This window comes from Bufo gargarizans, chromosome 2 (assembly GCF_014858855.1).
Source record: "Bufo gargarizans isolate SCDJY-AF-19 chromosome 2, ASM1485885v1, whole genome shotgun sequence".
Taxonomy (NCBI): Eukaryota; Metazoa; Chordata; class Amphibia; order Anura; family Bufonidae; genus Bufo; species Bufo gargarizans.
Window position 1 is genome coordinate 604,886,333 of NC_058081.1, and position 21,447 is coordinate 604,907,779.

The 21,447-nt window shown below is 45.0% G+C and overlaps 1 protein-coding gene across 1 annotated transcript in view; it reads left to right on the forward strand.

Moving 5' to 3' along the window:
• The first annotated feature begins 206 nt into the window (after positions 1-206).
• Positions 207-21,447, forward strand: part of CCDC15 (coiled-coil domain containing 15) — a 52,321-nt gene continuing 31,080 nt past the window's right edge. Inside the window, exons 1-3 of the mRNA XM_044278301.1 lie at positions 207-388; positions 19,851-20,000; positions 20,437-20,652. Coding sequence (XP_044134236.1) covers positions 212-388; positions 19,851-20,000; positions 20,437-20,652 — 543 coding nt within the window. The 5' untranslated portion in view covers positions 207-211. The remainder of the gene's footprint in view (positions 389-19,850; positions 20,001-20,436; positions 20,653-21,447) is intronic.

The window sequence follows — 21,447 nt, forward strand, 5'->3', positions numbered from 1 at the left end:
ACTGTCATTTGTCATTAGAGGCGCTAAGGGGCTTGACTAACCAATCAGCACGAATGATACAAATCCCGCCTCACGTAAGTAATGAGCTGTCTCATGTCATTGGTCGGGCTAAGATCCAATCACTATCACGTAGCAAACCGGATGCCGGATTTTGTTGTCATGGAGATTCTAGACGCGGCCGTTTGAAAATCGTTTCTGTGGGAGAAGAAAGATGGCGCCGCCTGTCCAGAGTAGTGTGAGGAGAACTGAAGACCCCGAGCCCGTCAGGCTGAAACCCAGCAGACTGGTGGTGAATCAGGCGGTGCTTGCGGAGAGGAACCCCGGGAGAGTCGCGGCTGTAGGGGCCTGGATAGAGTCGGGTGACCTGGGAGCTGAAGGCCGTGCATGGGTGAGTGGTGGGTACTGCAGGCTGGTGCTGGGGTCTCCTGCTGGGTATTAGCCCTCACTGTGGGACCTTTATTATTTAGTCACAGTCAGTGGCTGTGGGGAAACTCTACTCAGAGATTCTATATGTGATACTGGGTGGGCTGCTAGACATGCCCCAGAATGGTCCTTGAGGGGCTACAAGGTAACGATCAGACATGTCAGCAGCCTGCCTCATGGGGCAGCATCCCAGCAGTGGTGAGGAGGGTACCTGAGAATCTGTATGGCGCACTATTTGTGGCTGACCTATCAACATTGGGGAGGTTGAGTACTTACAAAAACTCCTGCCCAGTCTTATAGCAAACACCCTGGGCTCAGCCAATCACTGTCCGCAGTGGTGGTAACCTGTCTGCAAATCAGCCTCTAGGAGCAACGGGGGCGTTGCCATTACACCTGGAGGCTCTGCTCTCTCTGCAACTGCTCCGCCTTCTTCACTTTGACAGGGCCAGAGGTTATGATGTTTTCACTGCCTGGCCCTGTCACTCAAAGTGCGGAGAGAGCTCAGTCTCTAGGTGTAACGGCAACGCCCACGTTGCTCCTAGAGGCTCATTTATATATATTAAAACATAATTTTTCTCAGCAATGTGGACACATATGAACATGGGTAAATCACAGTTCTGATCAATAGGGAGATCAGTAATCCAAGTCAGTCACTAGTGTAAACAAATTATATCTATTCACAGAGCAGGGACTCGGAAATATTTATATCACAGTTGGGTAAGTGTATGAAAAAGTATCACTGAACAAACTACTTACCATGAAAACATAACTTTTACTGGTAATAACTAAAAATACATTCCCACATCAATATAAATATATATATATATATAAGATGTAAAGGAGGCAATTATCACAATATGGGGATATGTGACAATAGGCATAAATTATTTCCACAAATGTGGTTACTCTCAATACTTTGGATCTCAGTACTGGAGGGATTGTAGACCTGTGATGGAAGGATTATATTCACCAGGTCACTTTATGGAAGTACTTGAGCATCGGATGCTGCAGCGTTGTCTGATTGATCTTTGACTCAGGGGAAGAACAGACAATAAGTTCAAATCCGCTTATAGGCAAGTGGGATACTATCCCTATAAATGTGTACTGTCCCTCCAAAAGATCATATGTATACTGCTGCCTATAGATTAGAAAAGATCTCCCCATGTAATGTGATGTCTCCAAATTACAAAGCGTCCCGATGTGTTTCCCCTATATAATAAATCGGTTCATCAGGGAACCATTTCTGTAAAGGTGCACAGTGGCACTGAGATAAAGATAGCCAGTGGATGTACTGACCTGCGGCCTATTCACAGAGCACCTTCACCTGTGTAAAACATAACCTTTAAAGGGGTTATCCAATGTCTCTAACAACCCCCCTCCCCCCCATGTGCCGGGCCCCTCGCAGGTAATATACTTACCCCACTCCCTGTGCCGCTCCTGGTCCCTGCACCACCGCTGCTGCTGCTTCTCCCTGCACATGGATGAAAACATTCGATCTCAAGGGGGTGCAGCCAATGGCAGGCAGGGACGGGGACGAGCCTCCCTAGCGTCACCCACGATGCTAGGGAGGCTCGTCCCTGTCCCCGCCTGCCATTGGCTGCTCCCCCCCTACACCGGATGTATTCATCATTTTTTTTTTTTTACTAACTATTAGTCCCCTTAGGGGCTAGAACCCTTGTCCTATTCACCCTAATAGAGCACTATTAGGGTGAATAGGACTTTACACTCTCCCTGCTGCCCTGGGCTCTGTGCACACAGCAGCAGGGAGATTACCATGGCAGCCAGGGCTTCAATAGCGTCCTGGCTGCCATGGTAACCGATCGGAGCCCCAGGATTACACTGCTGGGGCTCTGATCAGAAGCTGCCACTGCACCACCAATAAGGAGGAGGGGACCCTGTGGCCACTGCCACCAATGACTATTACTGGGGGGGCTTGGGTGGGGGGGGGGCACTGCACCACCAATGTTTTTAATACTGGGGTTGGGGGGGCACACTGCGCCACTAATGAAGATAACTCTCCCATTAATTCAAATATAGGAGGCGGGTGCTGGCTGCAGAATCATATAGCTGCACCCGACCTCTGAGCGGTAGCTGCGATCCGTGGCAGTTAACCCCTCAGGTGCGGCAGGGGTTAACTGCCGCAGATCGCAGCTACTTGTCATAGCGGTTGGGTTCGGCTATATGATTCTGCAGCCAGCTCCCGCCTCCTGTTTAATTTGAATGAATGAGTCAGTTAACATCATTGGTGGTGCAGTGGCCACAGCCTCTCCCCTCCTCTTCGACTCTCTCCTCTCATTGGAGGCACTGCTTCCTTCTCCCCTGTGCTGCTGAGGGAACACGGATCACTCTGACAGCAGCGCGATCCATGTTCGCGATTCATAATCGGCATATTGGCAAGGTTAGATGCCGATACTGATAACTTTGAAAATCCTGAATATCGGCCGATAATATCGGTAAAACCGATAATCAGTTGATCTCTAGTTTGTACGTAATTGCTGGAAAGTCAGGAATGATTTCTGAAATATCTGGATCTGTTTTAAGAAGTGACCAGTATTTACCGAGTATATTTCTCACTTCCTGTGCCGAGGAATCATAAGTTCCAATAATACGAATAGTTTTTTCTCCTGTTTTCTGCTTTTGACGGTTAACAGTGTAGTTCTGTCACACCTCCGTGCGAACTCCCATGCCTTATTTATAGGGAACTGCACAGTACGGAAGCGAGCACTCAATTCTATGGCAACACTCAGATTTTATTGACTAAAAATTGTTTAAAATGGCAATAGTATTAAAATAGCATACATTCAAATCAATAAAATGATTAAAACAATATGGTCGACCGTGTGTAATAATGTAGTAATATCTAGAAGGCTCATACAGCTTCAATTCAATAGCCCAATCGTGTCCTAATAAACAAGGTGAAGACAATAAATACGTGCCTAAAAGTGTTAAATAAGCAGTGTTAAATTAACTTAGAAGCATACAATGAAGGTCATAAATATGATAGTGACAATGCATAAAAAAGGTGAATAAAGTGTTAAGTGTGGGACACTGGTTGGAGTCCAGCGCAACAATGCGCAATGTGCTGTACTTGATTCCTGTGGGAGGAGTAAAGTGGAAAGAAGGCAGAGCAGCCTGGGCACCTACACACTGAACGCCGCCCCTGGGCACTTGCGAGTGCTCATTTGCATATTAATTAAACTTCGTTTTTCCTGCTGGTGCAAGTCTAAAGAAAAAAACTAAGGTACCGTTACAATCCTGTATAGGTGTGCTGCAGAGCCATGTATATGGCCATATGGAGGTGACAGACTCCCTTTAATAATTTCTTGGGATATCCTCTTTCCTGAAATCTATGATATAGAGTAATGTCGTCTCTTTCCAAGTCCTCATCCCTGGTAAAGTTCCTCTGTATTCTAAGGAACTGTCCCTTAGGGATCCCCTTCTTTAAAGGAGTAGGATGAAAACTCCCCTGTTGCAGAAAACTATTAGTAGAGGTCTCGTTACGATGTAGGGATGCAGAGGTCACACTACATTTTTTCCAGAAGAGTAAAAATACTCCTGACCAGTTTTGAGGAGTATTTTTACCCGAGGAGGAGTACAAAAGTTATTGTAATTTAAATACATAATACATAGGCCTGCACTCGCTCACATCTTTCTGTTGAAAGACCAGACAAAAAAGCCTTATAGGTGAAACTCGAAAAATTTGGATATCGTGCAAAGTTCATTTATTTCAGTAATGCAATTTAAAAGGTGAAACTAACATATGAGACTCATTACATGCAAAGCGAGATATTTCAAGCCTTTATTTGTTATAATTTGGATGATTATGGCTTACAGCTTATGAGCCCCCAAAGTCACCATCTCAGGTCCCCTTTGCTCAGGGGGTATGGATTAATTAGCTGACTAGAGTGTGACACTTTGAGCTTAGAATATTGAACCCTTTCACAAAATTCTAATTTTAAGCTGCATTAATGCAATTACTTTTAATTTGCATTACTGAAATAAATAGACTTTTGCACGATATCCTAATTTTTCGAGTTTCACCTGTATGTGCAGCTCTTTTTTGTCTGGTAAAAAGACAGGATCCCAAACGGAAACTGAATGGATCCCATCATAGTCGGTGGAGTCTGTTCAGCATCTTCCCTGTAGGGTGACAGGAGGGGGGGGGGGGGGGGGGGCAGGGTCACCAGTGGGGTGACAGGAGGAGGGGGGAGCAGGTTCACTAGTGGGGGGACAGGATATGGGGGGGGAGCAGGGTCACTACTGGGGAGGAGCAGGGTTACTAGTGGGGTGACAGGAGGAGAGGGGGGAGCAGGATCACTAGTGGGGGGACATGAGGAGGGTGGGAGCAGGGTCACTAGTGGGGTGACAGGAGGAGGGTGGGAGCAGGTTCACTAGTGGGGTGACAGGAGGAGAGGGGGGAGCAGGATTACTAGTGGGGGGACAGGAGGAGGGTGGGAGCAGGGTCACTAGTGGAGTGACGGAAGGAAGGGGGAACAGGGTCACTAGTGAGGTGACTGGAAGAGGGTGGGAGCAGGGTCACTAGTGAGGTGACAGGAGGAGGGTGGGAGCAGGGTCACTAGTGGGGTGACGGGAGGAAGGGGGAACAGGGTCACTAGTGGGGTGACGGGAGGAGGGGGGAGCAGGGTCACTAGTGGGGTGACGGGAGGAGGGTGGGAGCAGGGTCACTAGTGGGGTGACGGGAGGAGGGGGGGAGCAGGGTCACTAGTGGGGTGACGGGAGGAAGGGGGGAGCAGGGTCACTAGTGGGGTGACGGGAGGAAGGGGGAGCAGGGTCACTAGTGGGGTGACGGGAGGAAGGGGGAGCAGGGTCACTAGTGGGGTGACGGGAGGAGGGGGGAGCAGGGTCACTAGTGGGGTGACGGGAGGAGGGGGGAGCAGGGTCACTAGTGGGGTGACGGGAGGAGGGGGGAGCAGGGTCACTAGTGGGGTGACGGGAGGAGGGGGGAGCAGGGTCACTAGTGGGGTGACGGGAGGAGGGGGGAGCAGGGTCACTAGTGGGGTGACGGGAGGAGGGGGGAGCAGGATCACTAGTGGGGGGACGGGAGGAGGGGGGAGCAGGGTCACTAGTGGGGTGACGGGAGGAGGGGGGAGCAGGATCACTAGTGGGGGGACAGGAGGAGGGGAAAGCAGGATCACTAGTGAGGTGACAGGAGGAGGGTGGGAGCAGGGTCACTAGTGGGGTGACGGGAGGAAGGGGGAACAGGGTCACTAGTGAGGTGACGGGAGGAAAGGGGAACAGGGTCACTAGTGAGGTGACAGGAGGAGGGTGGGAGCAGGGTCACTAGTGGGGTGACAGGAGGGGGAAGCAGGGTCACTAGGGGGGTGACAGGAGGAGGGGGAGCAGGGTCACTAAGGGGGGTGACAGGAAGAGGGGGAGCAGGGTCACTAGTGGGGTGACGGGAGGAAGGGGGAACTGGGTCACTTGTGAGGTGACAGGAGGAGGGTGGGAGCAGGGTCACTAGTGGGGGGACAGGAGGAGGGGGGAGCAGGATCACTAGTGGGGGGACGGGAGGAAGGGGGAGCAGGGTCACTAGTGGGGTGACGGGAGGAGGGGGGAGCAGGGTCACTAGTGGGGTGACAGGAGGAGGGTGGGAGCAGGGTCACTAGTGGGGGGACAGGAGGAGGGGGGAGCAGGATCACTAGTGGGGTGACAGGAGGAGGGGGGGAGCAGGATCACTAGTGGGGTGACGGGAGGAGGGGGAGCAGGGTCTCTAGTGGGGTGACGGGAGGAGGGGGGAGCAGGATCACTAGTGGGGTGACGGGAGGAGGGGGGAGCAGGGTCACTAGTGGGGTGACGGGAGGAGGGGGGAGCAGGGTCACTAGTGGGGTGACGGGAGGAGGGGGGAGCAGGGTCACTAGTGGGGTGACGGGAGGAGGGGGGAGCAGGGTCACTAGTGGGGTGACGGGAGGAGGGGGGAGCAGGGTCACTAGTGAGGTGACGGGAGGAAGGGGGAGCAGGGTCACTAGTGGGGAGGAGCAGGGTTACTAGCGGGGGGCAGGTTTACTAGTAGGGTGAGGAGGAGGTGCAGAGAACTGTGAAACTGGACGGAACCATGATTGGGGGAGGGGGGAATCACTTACTTGAAGACTGACAGGGCGGGCTTTTCACTGCCACAACACGGCCGGGGGAAAGGGGTGTCACAGGCCCGGGGGCAGATCTTCTCTCCGACCAGTCACATGAGTCCGCGGCTCCTTAGCTTTTCAGCGGCCCTGTCATGTTTCCCAAGGTCCTTGGGCAGCGCGCCCCGCTCCCCTTACTACAGCCATCCCCGGGAGCCGGGCCCGCCTCCTTCCGGCTTCCCCAGCCTGACCCGACCTATATCGCCTATATATTGTTTGCACTTTAATATCACACTGTTCCCCCCCCCCCCCCCCTTATCTGATGATTTAATAGCCAGATCCTTTCTCTCACTCAGATTTGTTAAGGCCTGCTATCTCATTAGTAGATGGGAGTTATTCGCACCTTGATCTCGATGTTCCAAGTCCCTGATAACAGTGTTAAAAAATAGATCAATGTGCTGATCCTATATGTCAGGGACATATAGGGCTATTAGGAGGCTCCTGATACGGGATCGCTCCTATTGGGGCGGCCATTCCGTTTTTGTAGGCAGGGACATTTTGGGTTATTTTTAATATTATCATTAAAGGTTACGTTTTACACTGGTGAACGTATGAACATGGGACCAACACAGATGCCTCCAGCTGCCAAGCGCACATGTAACAGCTCAGTCATAGGCACAAATCTGCTGACAGATGCCCTTTAAGAGAATGATGGTACAGTACCATATTTGGGACGCCTCAATCCCCCAATATACGCGGGGTATACCATCAGTCACAGCTAAATACACCACCATCCAGTGGTCCATTAAAACTGCTACAGTTCTGAGGAGAAGAAAAACAGAACTAAGAAGAAGGCACTATAAAAAAAAAAAAAAAAGGGAAGGGGGCTAAGGAAAAAAAAGGAAAAAATAAAAAGAAAAGGAACAAAAAAAAAAAAAGAGAAAGAAGGAGAGCAAAGAAGAAAAAATATATACTTAAAGGAGAGAAGGAGGCGGAATAAGGGGGAAAAAAAAAAAAACCAAATAAATATACAAAAAAAAAAATAATAATAATAATAAAAAAAAATAAAGAGGAATAAAGAGGAATAAGATATGGGCCCAAAAGCCTTTAGGCGTTCGACTGATCTATCAGGTCAGAAACACGGGTCCAAAACTGCTGAACCAACAAAACTGGACCAGTTTCTGAAGTCTCCAAGGGTCAATACGAGGGGCGGACAAAAGGAATTTTTTGAAAAAAAAAATTATGAATCAGAGGTAACTGAGCTAGAAACACAAAAAGGCGCTAGATACCCTGAAGAGGAAGACGGCATAATGGGGGAAGCTATCCCTAATGACAACTCTTCCCCGCTGGAAGAAATACTCCTAGCGGTTAAACAGAACGGGGATTTAATACAGGCGGTTACAACCCAACTTGGATTTATTCAAGTTGATGTGGGACTAATAAAAGATGATTTGTCCAAAATGCGAGACAGAGTCAACACCCTTGAAAGTTCCGTCACCCTTATACAGAATGAATCCAAAAAAATAAATACGGAAGTTTCTACACTTAAAGCGGAATATAATATCTTGAAGAAAAAGGCAGTGGACCTGGAGGATAGGTCACGAAGATATAACGTGAGAATAATAGGGATTCCAGAGGGTGAGGAAGAGAAAAATCTAACCCAATTTGTACAGAAATTAATTCTTGAGAACTTTGGTAAAGAGTCATTTTCTCCTCTTTTTATGATTGAAAGAGCTCATCGGGTCCCAGGAGGAAAACCAATTCCAGGGAGACAACCGCGGACAATCCTCGCTAAGTTACTGACTACAGGGGACAGAGATACCCTCCTGAGAAGGGCGAGGGAATCCTCACCGGTTGTGTATAATGGGATTAGACTGGCCTTTTTTCCTGATTTTTCGAAAGAAATACAAGAAAAGAGACGCACATTTATGATTGTTAAAAAGAAGCTAAGAGAAAGGGATATTAAATATTCTCTTATATTCCCGGCCAAATTGCGGATTGTTTTTGAAGATAAAACCCTTTTTTTTGACACCTCAGAAGAAGCCGCGGATTGGCTTGATCGAAACAATCAATGACTCAATTGGGTTATGATCCGGCGGGAATAATTAGTATTATAAGGGGCTTATACCCCTAAATGTAGTTTTCTTTGCTTCTTAATGGCGGTGTGGGGGTGGCTGAGTGGGGGGAGGGTCGAGGGTTGGTCATAGGAAAGAAATCTACTACAATATGTGGTGGATTGCCTGTGGGAGGGGGGTGAGGGGGGGGGGTTGGGTTGTGGTGCGTCAAAGTGGGTGTGGTTCCCCTTTTTTCAGTTTACTATTTTTTTTTTTTTTTTTTTTCTTCTTGTTTTTTCCTTTTTCCCTCTCTCCTGATCCTCCATTTAATCATTATTGATGACGATGATTAGAATTTTTTCTTGGAATGTACGTGGTTTGGGGGAAAGAGGTAAGAGACAAGCGGTTTTTGACCTGACTCAGGCCCATTTACCAGCAATAGTATGCCTGTTAGAGACCCATCTTACTGAGGAGACCACTAGAGTGGTCGACAGGGGATGGGCTGTGCATACGTATCATTCTACCCTCTCCAACTACTCGAGAGGTGTTACGGTGTTGATACATAGACTTATTGACTTCGTTTGTGAGGCATCCTCTGTCGACCAACAGGGGAGATTTATTTTTTTATATTGCAGGTTAGGGGGAGAGTTATGTATTTTGGCCTTTGTCTATATCCCTCCGCCATTTTCTCTTCTGGTTCTTAATTCTCTTTTATTATTTATGAATAAATGGCCAGAATGTCCAACATTGATTATTGGCGATTTTAACTGTGTCATCGATCCTCTACGTGACAGGGTCTCTATGAGTGCTAGGGGTGACAGTCCGGTCCAGGGGTCTCCCCTCGCACGGTTTTGCCTGGAGGCTGGATTTGAGGACGCTTGGGAATATCTGGGACAGGGGAAAAGGTTTTTTTCATGCTTTAGTAAAGCAGGTAAATCGTTGTCCAGAATAGACCTTGTATTGATAAATAGCAAATATGTGAAACTGATAAAACGAATGAAATATGAAACAAGGTCAATATCTGATCATTCCCCGTTAGTACTTGAATTATGCTTGTCTCAGGAAAGATATACACCAAAACCTCCCTTTAGACTAAACCCTTACTGGCTATCAGTTATAAAGACACATGAAATAATTCGAAATGAAATAGGCCGATTCTGGGATATTAACTACGGCTCAGCAAAAATTCAAGTGGTATGGGATACCTTTTAAGGCGTACATGAGGGGATTGATGGTTAGTAATATCACGAATCTTAGAAGGGAATATGGAAAAAAACAGAAAAATCTAGAAAAACATGTAATGTTAGCGACAGAATCCTTCCATATAAATAAGACGGAGAATAATAGGGAAAATATGCAAAAAGCCACACAAATATATGCTAATTTTTTACTGGACAAAGCTCAACAGAATCTCTTCTTTAAAGGGCAAAAATATTTTACAGAGTCTGGGCGACCCGGTAAACTCCTCTCCAGAGTAATCTCCAATCAACAACCCCAAAAAATATATAGACAAGGTTCGAGTGAGGGATGGTAGGATAGTTACTGGACAGGGTCCGGTGGAGAAGGCCTTTTTTGATTATTTTCTTGATCTGTATAAGGCTGATTCTAATATTACAGATGATAAGATAGATTTCTATCTAGATAGGATCAACTTTCCAACTATCACTGAGATGCAAAAGAAAGCATTAGAATTGGAGGTCTCAATTCAGGAACTTGAGGGAGCTATTAAATTATGTTCAGCTAATTCTACTCCTGGTTCAGATGGGCTTTCATATGAATTTTATAGTAAATACGGGGACTGTATTCTTCCTAGATTATTGGAGGTCTTTGCTGAATCAATGGAGGATGGGATGTTGCCAGATTCAATGATGGAGGCTACAGTGATACTAATTCCAAAAAAAGGCAAGGACCCTCTAGATTTAGAATCTTATAGACCAATTTCACTACTTAATGCAGATGTAAAGCTTTTGGCGAGGGTCCTTGCTACAAGGCTTTCTGGGGTCATCTCCTCCATAGTCCATCCAGATGAGAGCGGTTTTATTAAAAATAAGGGTACACATCATAATTTACATCGGCTCTTTTCTAATATCCAGGCCCCTGGGGGGACCGCCCGCTCCATCCTGTCATTGGATGCCTCTAAGGCCTTTGACAGGGTGGAGTGGCGTTTCCTCTGGAAGGTTCTTGTTAGGATGGGCTTTGGAGAGAGGTTTATACGCACTCTTAGGTTATTGTATGGATCTCCAAGGGCTAAATTGAGTCTTAATGGAATTTTGAGTAGTAGTATCGAGTTAAACAGAGGCACCCGTCAGGGTTGCCCATTATCTCCCTTATTATTTGATATATATATCGAACCCCTTGCGATGGCCATCAGGCAGGACGATCAGGTCAAAGGATTTGGTACGCTAGGAACACAAGACCGCATCTCATTATATGCAGATGATGTTCTGTTTTTTATAGATCATACGGAAACTACTCTCCCTAGGATTATTCAAATGGTTAAAGTATTTGGTGAGGTGTCTGGTCTTCTTATAAACTGGGCCAAGACCAGTCTGCTCCCAATAGACCCCCTGCCACAGAAAGAAGTTCCTGTTACACAGTTGGATATTGTTGATACTTTTCAATATTTGGGTTTGACTATATCGCCTCGGGTCGAAAATTTTGTAGAACTTAACTTGATTCCCATAATGGTAAAGATTAGAGCTAAAATAGGAATCTGGCTGAAACTTCCCCTATCTAGAGCTGATCGAGTTTCACTAGTTAAAATGGTGATATTACCACAATTTCTTTATGTGCTCAGGAATACACCTATTTGGATACAAGACAAACATTTTAAACTTATGGAAAGACTAATTAATGATTTAATATGGGGAAGAAAGCGAGTTCGAATTAAGTTGGAGTATTTGTATAAATCAGTGGAGTGCGGGGGTTTAAATCTCCCCTACTTTAAGGGATACTTTATTGCAGCCCAGCTAATGAGATGCTATGAATCAGAGAATAGTGCACTACTGGGGAAGTTGGTAACTAGTCACGCTCACAATAATATTTTTACCTTGTTGGAATCTGGCCTATTGAAGAGTTATGAGCGAGGCTATAGAGAGACTATAAAACTACTCCTTAAGGTATGGGCTACAACTAGGACATGGTTGAAGGTTAAGGGTTCACTCACATTTACGCCTCTTTGGCATAATTTGTATTTACAAAGGCTGGATGAAATTGCAGCTGACACATTTTGGCAGAAGAATAAAATTTTATATATTTCACAGGTAGTTAAAGATAGAGAAATTAAACCCTATATAGAAATGACACATAATATAAAAAATCTTTCATGGTTTAGGTATTTCCAATTGCGTTCTGTATTATCTAGTTTGGATGATAAGCGGCTGTTGGATATAGATAATTTATCCTTTCTGAATGATTGGGTAGGGGGTACACTTTCTAGAATAAAAATTTCAAATATATATAAGTTATTACTTAAGGTACGGTTTAGTGATATACACTCACCAGGACAAAAATCGTGGGAGGTGGATTGTCCGAATTTACAAATAGAAGGGTGGGAGAATATTTTTGGGAATTTATCTTTATTATCCCAGAACTTTAACCATGTTCTAATACAATTTTATATCTGCCACAGATTATATATTACTCCATTGTGGATGAATAAATGCGGGTTAAGAGACACGTCCAACTGTCCTAAATGTGACACTGTAGGAGCAGACTTTCTCCATATGATATGGACCTGTCCAGAACTTATAAATTTCTGGAATGGTATCAATAACTGTATTATGTGTAAACTAAAAATTCGAATTCCTTTTGAACCACAAGTATTTGTTCTTTGGAATGATCTTTCCAAACTAAAAAATCATAAGCATCAAAAGATTTTTCTGAGCAGAATATTGATGTTGGCTAGAGTTTTGATCAGCCGGACCTGGTTTGCCCGATCCACTCCAGACATAAACACATGGATAAATTTAATTGATAAGGTAAAGAACTACGAGAAAATTTTATATAGACGGAGGGAAAATGAATACCAATGGAGTAGGATATGGGGTGGTTGGAGGTCTGGTTAGCTGAGATTAAGCTGTTTCATATATAGAGGTCCTACTTTGACGCACCACAAATTGGGGGGGAGGGAGGGGAGGGTTTTCTAAATGTTATGAAAAGACGAGTGGAATATATTTATATATAATTACTTGGGTCACTAAGAATTGAGAGATTGTAAAAACTTTTATATTGTAAACGTTTTGTAGTTTTCCCAATAAATTTTTTTTTTGGAAAAAAAAAAAAAAAAAAAAACTGCTACTGCGTAAAGCCCATCTCTCCGTAACTGATTGTTCGTTGGTCATCTACTATGTGAAAGGTTTCGCTATCTGTCGCTCCCATAAACCTGGTGCCTCCGGATTGTACCACATCCTTCAGCGCTTTATCCATTAAAGCATGGGTGGGTGATATGGGTCAGGATAGTTGTGTTGGTCTCATGTAGCCACTGTTTGGGAAGAATGTATATTATACTAATTACATTAATTGCACATTAGTTACATTGCTCCATAAATGTCTGATGCCTAGAACAAAGGTGACAGTTCTAAAATTTGCACAGTACCTTTTGGTGGGGGTCTCGTCACCCTCACAGACCAGCTGTTTGGGGTAGCCTATGGTGCCGGAAACTATGCATTGTACTGAGTGGAAGCAGAAGCCGTTTCCTGCATCTGCATACTGCAGCTCAGCAGTATGGAAGATCAGAGGTGATCCGGATGCCTGATCTGGCACGAATGCCGGCTGTCAGCCAGACATAAACCACTGCATGCAACAGCATGTTTCTGGCTGAAACCTGGCTTTTATGCTGGAAAGCAGCCGGATGACCGTCTGACCTCATTACAGTCAATGGGGATCTGGTGAAACGTCCACCAGGGATGTGAACTAACCCGACATGGCCCCTACACAGTGCTGGGGGCTTTCTGATACCAATTCCGTACACTATACAGTCTTTGGTGCCGCGGATGCCTAAAATGGGGGGTGCCGGATGTTGGACCCCCAGTGATCTTATATTAATGATCATCAATATCTCTAGCCCAGAGATCCACTTTAAAGGGGAGATCCAACCAAATATGGGGGGGTGGGGTGGGGGGGTTATATTATTATACAGCTTTATTAGAATAATAGGAATAATTATACAGCCGTAGATTTAACATAAATTGGATTACATGATTATCACATTTATTAATAAAACGAACAGTGATGTTGATCCCTTACACGATTGAATGGGATGAGAAATTAATAAGGGATAACTCCAAAAATATATGGGGTAATAAATAGTAGGGTACAATTTAATAGTGACGAAGAATAAGGTAATTTTCTTCCCACCCTCCTTTTTTTTATATGAAATAATAAGAGTAGTATATTAAGATTATTTGTGGTAATAAGTGCAGATAGAGAAAAAAAAACTAAGGGCCAGATTTATCATTTGCTCAGTCAAAATAATGGAGTGAAAAAGTCTCAAATTTTTGTGCAATCGCTTAAACTGCGCAAAAATGTGCGACTTTTATTGGCTCTGCACTATGCTCGCCAGTTTTCTGAAAGTGGGCGTGTTTTCTTATGTAAATGAATCTCTAGACAGATTTACTATTGCGACCATTTAAAAAGTCCCCAAAAAAAGTGCAATTTCACTCCAGTGAGGACCATGCTTATCTTATGTGACTTTTTAATAGAACATGCGACTTTTTCGTAAAGACGTGCGACTTTTGTAAAGCCACTTACTGAAGGATAAACTGCTACCGTTAAACCACGATTATCACAGTATTAAAGGAACATTAATAAATCTGACTTGACCAAAAGTGACTTTGGACATATGTAAAAGTGGAGTAAGATGTAAGTTTAAAATACTCCCTTCTGTACAACTAATGAGACGGAGACCGGGGAAAAACAAAGACCGAAGACATGCGCACTAGACTTGCAGATCTGAAAGCACGGAGTCTATTTCCCACTCGCAAGCGCTGAAGTAAGTATATAATTGGAAGAAGGACATAGAGGCGATTTGGCAATGGGATAGGTGAAGGAGAAGATAGACTTACTTCTTTCCCAATGGGGCAATCTGTTTTCTGTTATCTATAAAGAGGTATAGATTTAAGGCTACTTTCACACTCGCGTTTTGTGCGGATCCGTCATGGACAGATCTATTCAAATAATACAACCGTCTGCATCCGTTCAGAACGGATCCATTTGTATTATCTGTAACATAGCCAAGACGGATCCGTCTTGAACTAGGGTTGTTGCGGGTATCGACATTTCGATACCCAATCTATACTTTTGTCCCAGTATCGATACGATACCGGGATTTCCACTTTTTCGATACTGGGCTGCGCTGCTGCGCAGTCTAGTATCACAGAACATGTCCTCAGCAGCACGGGGAGGAGGAAACCGTCTCTCCCTTCCCCCTGTGCCGCGCTGCCAATAAAGAGAGAGGGGCGGTGGAGGGGCGTGTGCATGCGCCACCAATGATAGGAGGACTTTTCATGGGTCCGGACTTTAACTTAGCAGGCTACATAGAGCAGCGCCCAGGGATCTCGCTGCACTTACTATTATTCCTGAGTGCCACTCCGTTCGCCCGCTGTGCCCCTGTTACCGTCTCCTGCTCCGTATGCTAATTGCTACTATCAGAGCAATGGGGAGGAAACATCAGCTTCTCTCCTGGGCGTTCTTTCTCTCTGGCTGTGACGCTCTGCGCTACAGCCAGGGAGAAGGAACTCCCCATTCCTCCGATAGTAGTAATTGGCATACGGCGCAGGAGATGGTAACGGGGGCACAGCCGGCGAACGGAGCGGCACCTAGGAATAATAGTAAGTGCAGGGAGATCCCTGGGCGCTGCTGTATGTAGCCTGCTAACTTAACAAAGTCCGAACCCATGAAAGGTCGCCTGAGGGGTTAACTGCCGCTGATCTGCTGCCGGTACCTGCCTCCTGTATTAAAAGTTAATTATCATTGGTGGAGCAGTGCGCCGGCCCCCCTCAACCCCCCAATATTAAAATAATTGGCAGTGGCTACAGGGTCCCCTCCTCCTCATTGGTGGTGCAGTGGTAGCTTCTGATCGGAGCCCCAGCAGTGTAATCCTGGGGCTCCGATCGGTTACCATGGCAGCCAGAATGCTACTGAAGCCCTGGCTGCCATGGTAACCTGAATAGAGATGAGGGGCAGTAACGTATTATAAAAAACTAAGGTTTATTAGGATTAATTAAGATCCCAGACTTGGGAAAACAAGCCCCTACTAGACGAAACAACACAGACAACAGTGTGGGGCTCACGTGGGTGAGTCCCCACAAGGTAGGTCCCTCAGTCAGAGCTGACCACCAGTTAAACACAAAATTGGGGTCTTTGGCGGGTGCCGTAGACCTAAAATGATGCCATAAGGCAAAGTGAAGGGTAGATCTTACCGGGAGTGCCAGTCAGGACAGATGTACTCCAGTGCACAGGAGGTGGAGGAACTGCTTGTGTTGTGAGACACGTCCTCTTGTCCGTGATACCAGGGTTCCAAGGGGCTACAGGGAAGAGTCTATCCCTGTTAGTGCCCTACTTGGCCTATGAGTCCCTATGGTATCCTCCTAACACGGGGTCCTGTCCCCGCAAGGGGTGGCCACGTCCGGAACCTAGCCCTATTAAGTCGCCCTAGGTAGCCCTAAGGGGACAATAATTTGGTCCTGATGATAATAAGGGCTGCCAGAGTGAGATGGGGGAAATGGGTATGATATATGTATATAGGGTCCCGTCCTTACGCGTTTCGTTATTACGGGAATATATCAAAGTATAGAAGGTGCCTCCACTTTACTACAAATAGACCCCTTAACTCTTCAGGGGACAGGGGTCAAAGAGTGGAGGATGGTATCTCAACTCCTACCACCCTACGATGTTATACCTAGATCTATAGGGCCTATTGGTTAAAAAACCTGACTCGACCGGTGTGGTCCAAATCAGCCCAGACACCTGTGAACAGCAAAAAATGACAAAGAAAAATCCATTCAAATACCAAACCTGACATTAATCTATATAGCTATGTCACGTGGATCATAGATTTACTCACAATTCTGTTCATGAGGCATAAGGCATAAGAGACAGCGCTCTCAGCCCAGGGTAGTGAATATCTAGGTTGGAAGGAGGTGTAAACAGGGGTAGCCCTGTGGGTTGCGCAGACCTGATTGGACTGGTATAGTCCAAAACAGTCCAGATACCTAGGAAAAATATAAGTATATACAATCCATTAAGAACCTGTGTCTAACAACAACCATTGCAGATATGGCAAAAGAGTTTAAGAGTTAACTTACAGTTTTCAACATGGAGCGCGTATGGCGAATGCCATGTGAAGCGGTAGTGCAGGTGGACTGACCGCTTCTGTATCAGCGTCTGTCAGCGCTACATTGAGCGCTGGTCAGTTTAAATCCAGAGGCAGGCTGGCTGTGCGCCTGCGTGAGGAGTGCGGTCGGCGTCATGTGACAATCGCATGTCAGGTGACGCAACGATCCGCCTCCGTCCCGGCGCATGCGCAATAGTTCAATGGGCAGTCCGACTGCTGCGCAGATCCAGTGACGCTGTAATGGACGTCATTGTCCGAATGCGTCATCGCATATGGGGCGCGGCATCGGCTGCAAGGATGAAGATAGCGGCGGTGGGAGGAGTCACTCAATAGGTATAGATAACTCCTACTACTACTAACTGCCATGGTAACCTCCCTGCCGCGGTGTGCACAGAGCTCAGGGCAGCAGGGAGAGTGTGAAGTCCTATTCACCCTAATAGTGCTCTAGGGTGAATAGGAGAAGGGATGAAAAGATCCCAGGTTCTAGCCCCTAAGAGGGGAAATAGTTATTAAATAAAAAAAAATTAAGTAAAAATAACCCCCTTTCTCAATTTTATATATAAACAATAAATACATAAACATATTACATATCGCCACATCCGAAAAAAGTCCAAACTATTAAAATATAAAAAAAATCTATGCGGTGAACGCCGGAACAGAAAAAAAAAACAAAAAACTGTGCGTTTCGCCATTTTTTAAAATGCACGTGGCTTTTTTGGTGTTTTATTTTTTTTGCGTGGTATTGAGTGGTATCGAGTATCACAATACTTTTTTTTATGGTATCGAATTCGAATAGAAAATGTGGTTTTGCAACAACTCTATCTTGAACACCATTGTAAGTCAATGGAGGACGGATAAGTTTTTTATTGTGCCAGATTGTGTCAGTGAAAACGGATCCGTCCCCATTGACTTACATTGTGTGTTAGAACGGATCCGTTTTGCTCAATTTCCTCAGACTGAGACCAAAACTCTGCAAGCGGCATTTTGGTGTCCGCCTCCAAAGCGGAATGGAGACAGAACTGATGCAAACAGCATTCGGAGCGGATCCTTTTCCATTCAGAATGGATTAGAATGCAAACTTGACCGCTTGAACGGATCTCGCAAACGGAAAGCCAAAACGCCAGTGTGAAAGTAGACTAAGCGCTCTGTTTAGTTGCTCCAACCCCCCTGATGAGGCCACAGCTAGCGGTGAAACTTGTTGGGGGAGCACTAGTTTAGTTTTTAACACAAGGGCAACTGTTAACAGACAGTTTCCGATTTGTAACGAGAGCAAAGAGAAATTGATATAGTGTTATTAGTGAATAATAGCAAATGTTGCCATATGTCTTCAAGTGTGGGGGAAGAGATGCAACGTTTATAGAAGTAACCACACAGCACTCTATATCTATGGTTCACTCACCCCTCTATAGGTGTATCCACGACTAGCTCCCAGGAACATTTTGTATTTTTGATTATTGTTGTTTGTCTTATCACTTTTCACTGGTGAACCACTACGGTGGTATTATTTTATAAATTGAAGAGTAAAAGTTATGTTTTAAAGGGATTAATACTGCTGGACATTATATATCTATGGTTGGTAATTAAATCGCCGCTTGAAAAAGGTTCCATGGAGTGAACCGAAACATCACGCCTTATTGGTGAATAAAGCACATGTCCCTTTATGGAAGTGCCGCGATACTCGTATTTTTATGGTTGGTACTTAGACATATACCAACTAGGACTAAAAAAGGAGAGTGTCTGTCTACAGTGCTTCAATCTGTGGGAAGTAGATACAGCCACTGATATAACCGTTTATATCCCCAGATGATATAGACTGCATCTTGACTAATATATAGAAAGAACAAGAGTGTGAAAATAACACATCCCCTCTACCCACAATAGAAAATATACTAAAAGTAGAGACTAAATAACCCTTCTCCCCTGCTCTCACCAGATGAGAATAAAAGGAAACACTGCCGCTCTTTGATGTTTTGGACTCTTTTAAAGCTTAAATAAAGGCTATGTTTTAGAAAAGAGGAAGAGGCCATAAACAGAACTTTATAGTCAAGGCTATTGTTGTGAAACGTATGTTAGTCCTACATCAGATGGCTGTACAGACCCTACGATAAAGCTGATGCATCCCAGAATGGAAATCTCTAGCGCAAGCTCTGGGTAGATGCTGAACAAGCAAGAACTGCTGGGAGGTTTTAGCTTTGAAACCTGCAGAATAGTGAACGTGATGAAGATTGAACGGAAGACGGTCTCCATAGAAAGTCTACGAGGCGGTCTTAAGCAGCAAGGAAAGACAGCGCTCAGCCTCTAACTCCTCATTTTAGCGATTGCCAGGGGTCTCAGCGCTCGGACCCCCAGTGATATGTCCCTATGACATGTCGAAAGTTTTTATAAAGTGTAGTTGCTCTTTTAACATATTGGCGAATGGTCCCTGCCTGTGTAGTATTAGATGCAGCCACTAGATGGCAGCAGTTAGATATACTGTGTTATATATAAATCGCTGTGTGTCGAATACACAATATGTCCATACTGGCGACCTTCTTTATTAGTGATTTGCAGAACTATTATGATATCCTGTTATGGGAACAGATGGGGTATAATACATTTTAGAAGTTTACTTGACCCTGGGGGTTGTCTGAAAAGAACCAGTAAGGCTAAGCCTATTTCCACATCTGCTGTGCAGGTGTCTGGCAGAGGAACAGTCTGCCGGAGTTCACCGGATACAGCCGTTTACCCGTTGGTTTCCAGCATGAATGACGGGTTTCGGACGGACAAAAACCAGTGCGTACCGAATACAGTGAACTTCGACAAGCTGTTCCTCTGCTAGATACCTTTACTGTATATATGAAAGTAGTCCAATATGACTAACCCTTTTCAAAGCTGGATAAGAAGATTTTAACTTGGGTCTGGTTGATGAGAACTGAACCATTGTGCTTGTGGTCTAATCTCATGTTTCTCTGGTTTTAGGTCCCCGCTCAGCAAATTGAAGAACAGCTAATTCAGTATCAGAAGGAAAAGGAACAGAAGCTGGTTCGCTTTCAAGAGGAGGTGAAGCGTAGGGTTAATCAGCATGCCAAGCAGTGCAAGAGGCATCAGATCCAGAAATCCTATGATGCGGTAATAGTCTTGTCCTACTTATATGAATATCGATAGGAGAAGAGAGAGGAGTCGGATGAGGGCACATGACTAAGTACCGTGCAATAATCAAGAATACGTATGTTCCGTCCTACAGTTATCTTTTGTCTGTGACCAGTACAACAGGCTTTGATCTTGTAGGTTTACTGGGCCACAGGGGTACTGCATCCATTGTTATGTCACATGATCCTTGTCGTCCAATGGCTGCTGCAGAATTTTACACTATTATAGATGAAATACCAGAGCGGCCTAAAGGGATTGGATGACATGGTCTTGTGAGGTTATATCATTAGGAACTCTATGGGGTATATTTGCAGCCAAGTGGTGAAGCCGTATTCCTTTACCCTGCTGGATGATTATTGGAAGTCCATTTGTCATATTATATTAATTGATTATGTTCTGATCTTGTGTTGTTTAGGTCACAAGAGATGGGATCATCATCAAACAGTCTTCTGATGCCGCCATGCGCTTTACACCAAAGAGGTACACCTGCACTTACCGCAATAAACAAGTCGCCATCTGCAGCCCTCGCAAGCACTGGGTGTCAGCGCAAAAGATTAGTGATGACTCTGAGGAGGATCTAGAGGAAGGAGATGAAAACGGAAATAAGTTATTCTCACAGCATGCTAATGCGGTAAGTGCCTTCCGTGACAGTGCGCTGTATGTCACTGGTGAGCGAGCAGCCATAGGTATATGCTTAGTAGAGTAACATATATCTCTGCCACATCCTGCCTGATGCATACAGGGTCCAGTTCACTCTTTTTTTTCTTCAAAACAGCTGATTGGTGGGGGTTCTGGGTGTCAAACCTCCACCGATCTGATATTGGTGATCAATTCTGAAGATAGGCTATCCATATCGTAGCAGTTCACAAACCCTTTAATTCCTCCAAATCCTGAGCATGATAATTACACAACATAATACAGTAAGAGCTGACTGTAGATGCAGTGACCCCCACATCAGTAAAATCAGAGGGGGAACCTCCTGCGGTCAGAGCAGAATTTTTATTTTGTATTTTTTTTTTCGAAGCATGGGAAATCAAATAATTTTCTAATATATTGACATTAACCCTGTCTTGATGCATCCATGGGCTAACTCAATAGGACCAAACATGTGTCTAAACATATGTCAGTCATGTGGCGTCTGCTCCTCTGTGAACAGGGTTACACTGCATACTGGGTCATGTGCTGGGTCAACACGTATACCATAACTAAATAGGACTAATATTAATATATATATATATATATATATATATATATATATACACACACACACACAGTAAATTTTCTGGTGCCAGAGTCCCTTTAATTACATGTATCTGCATTACAATACATACTATTAATTACACCTTCATTCGGTACAAGTCTCCATCCTCACTATGTTTTTATATGAACTTTTGGACTAGGGATAATTATCTATTTAATAAAGTCT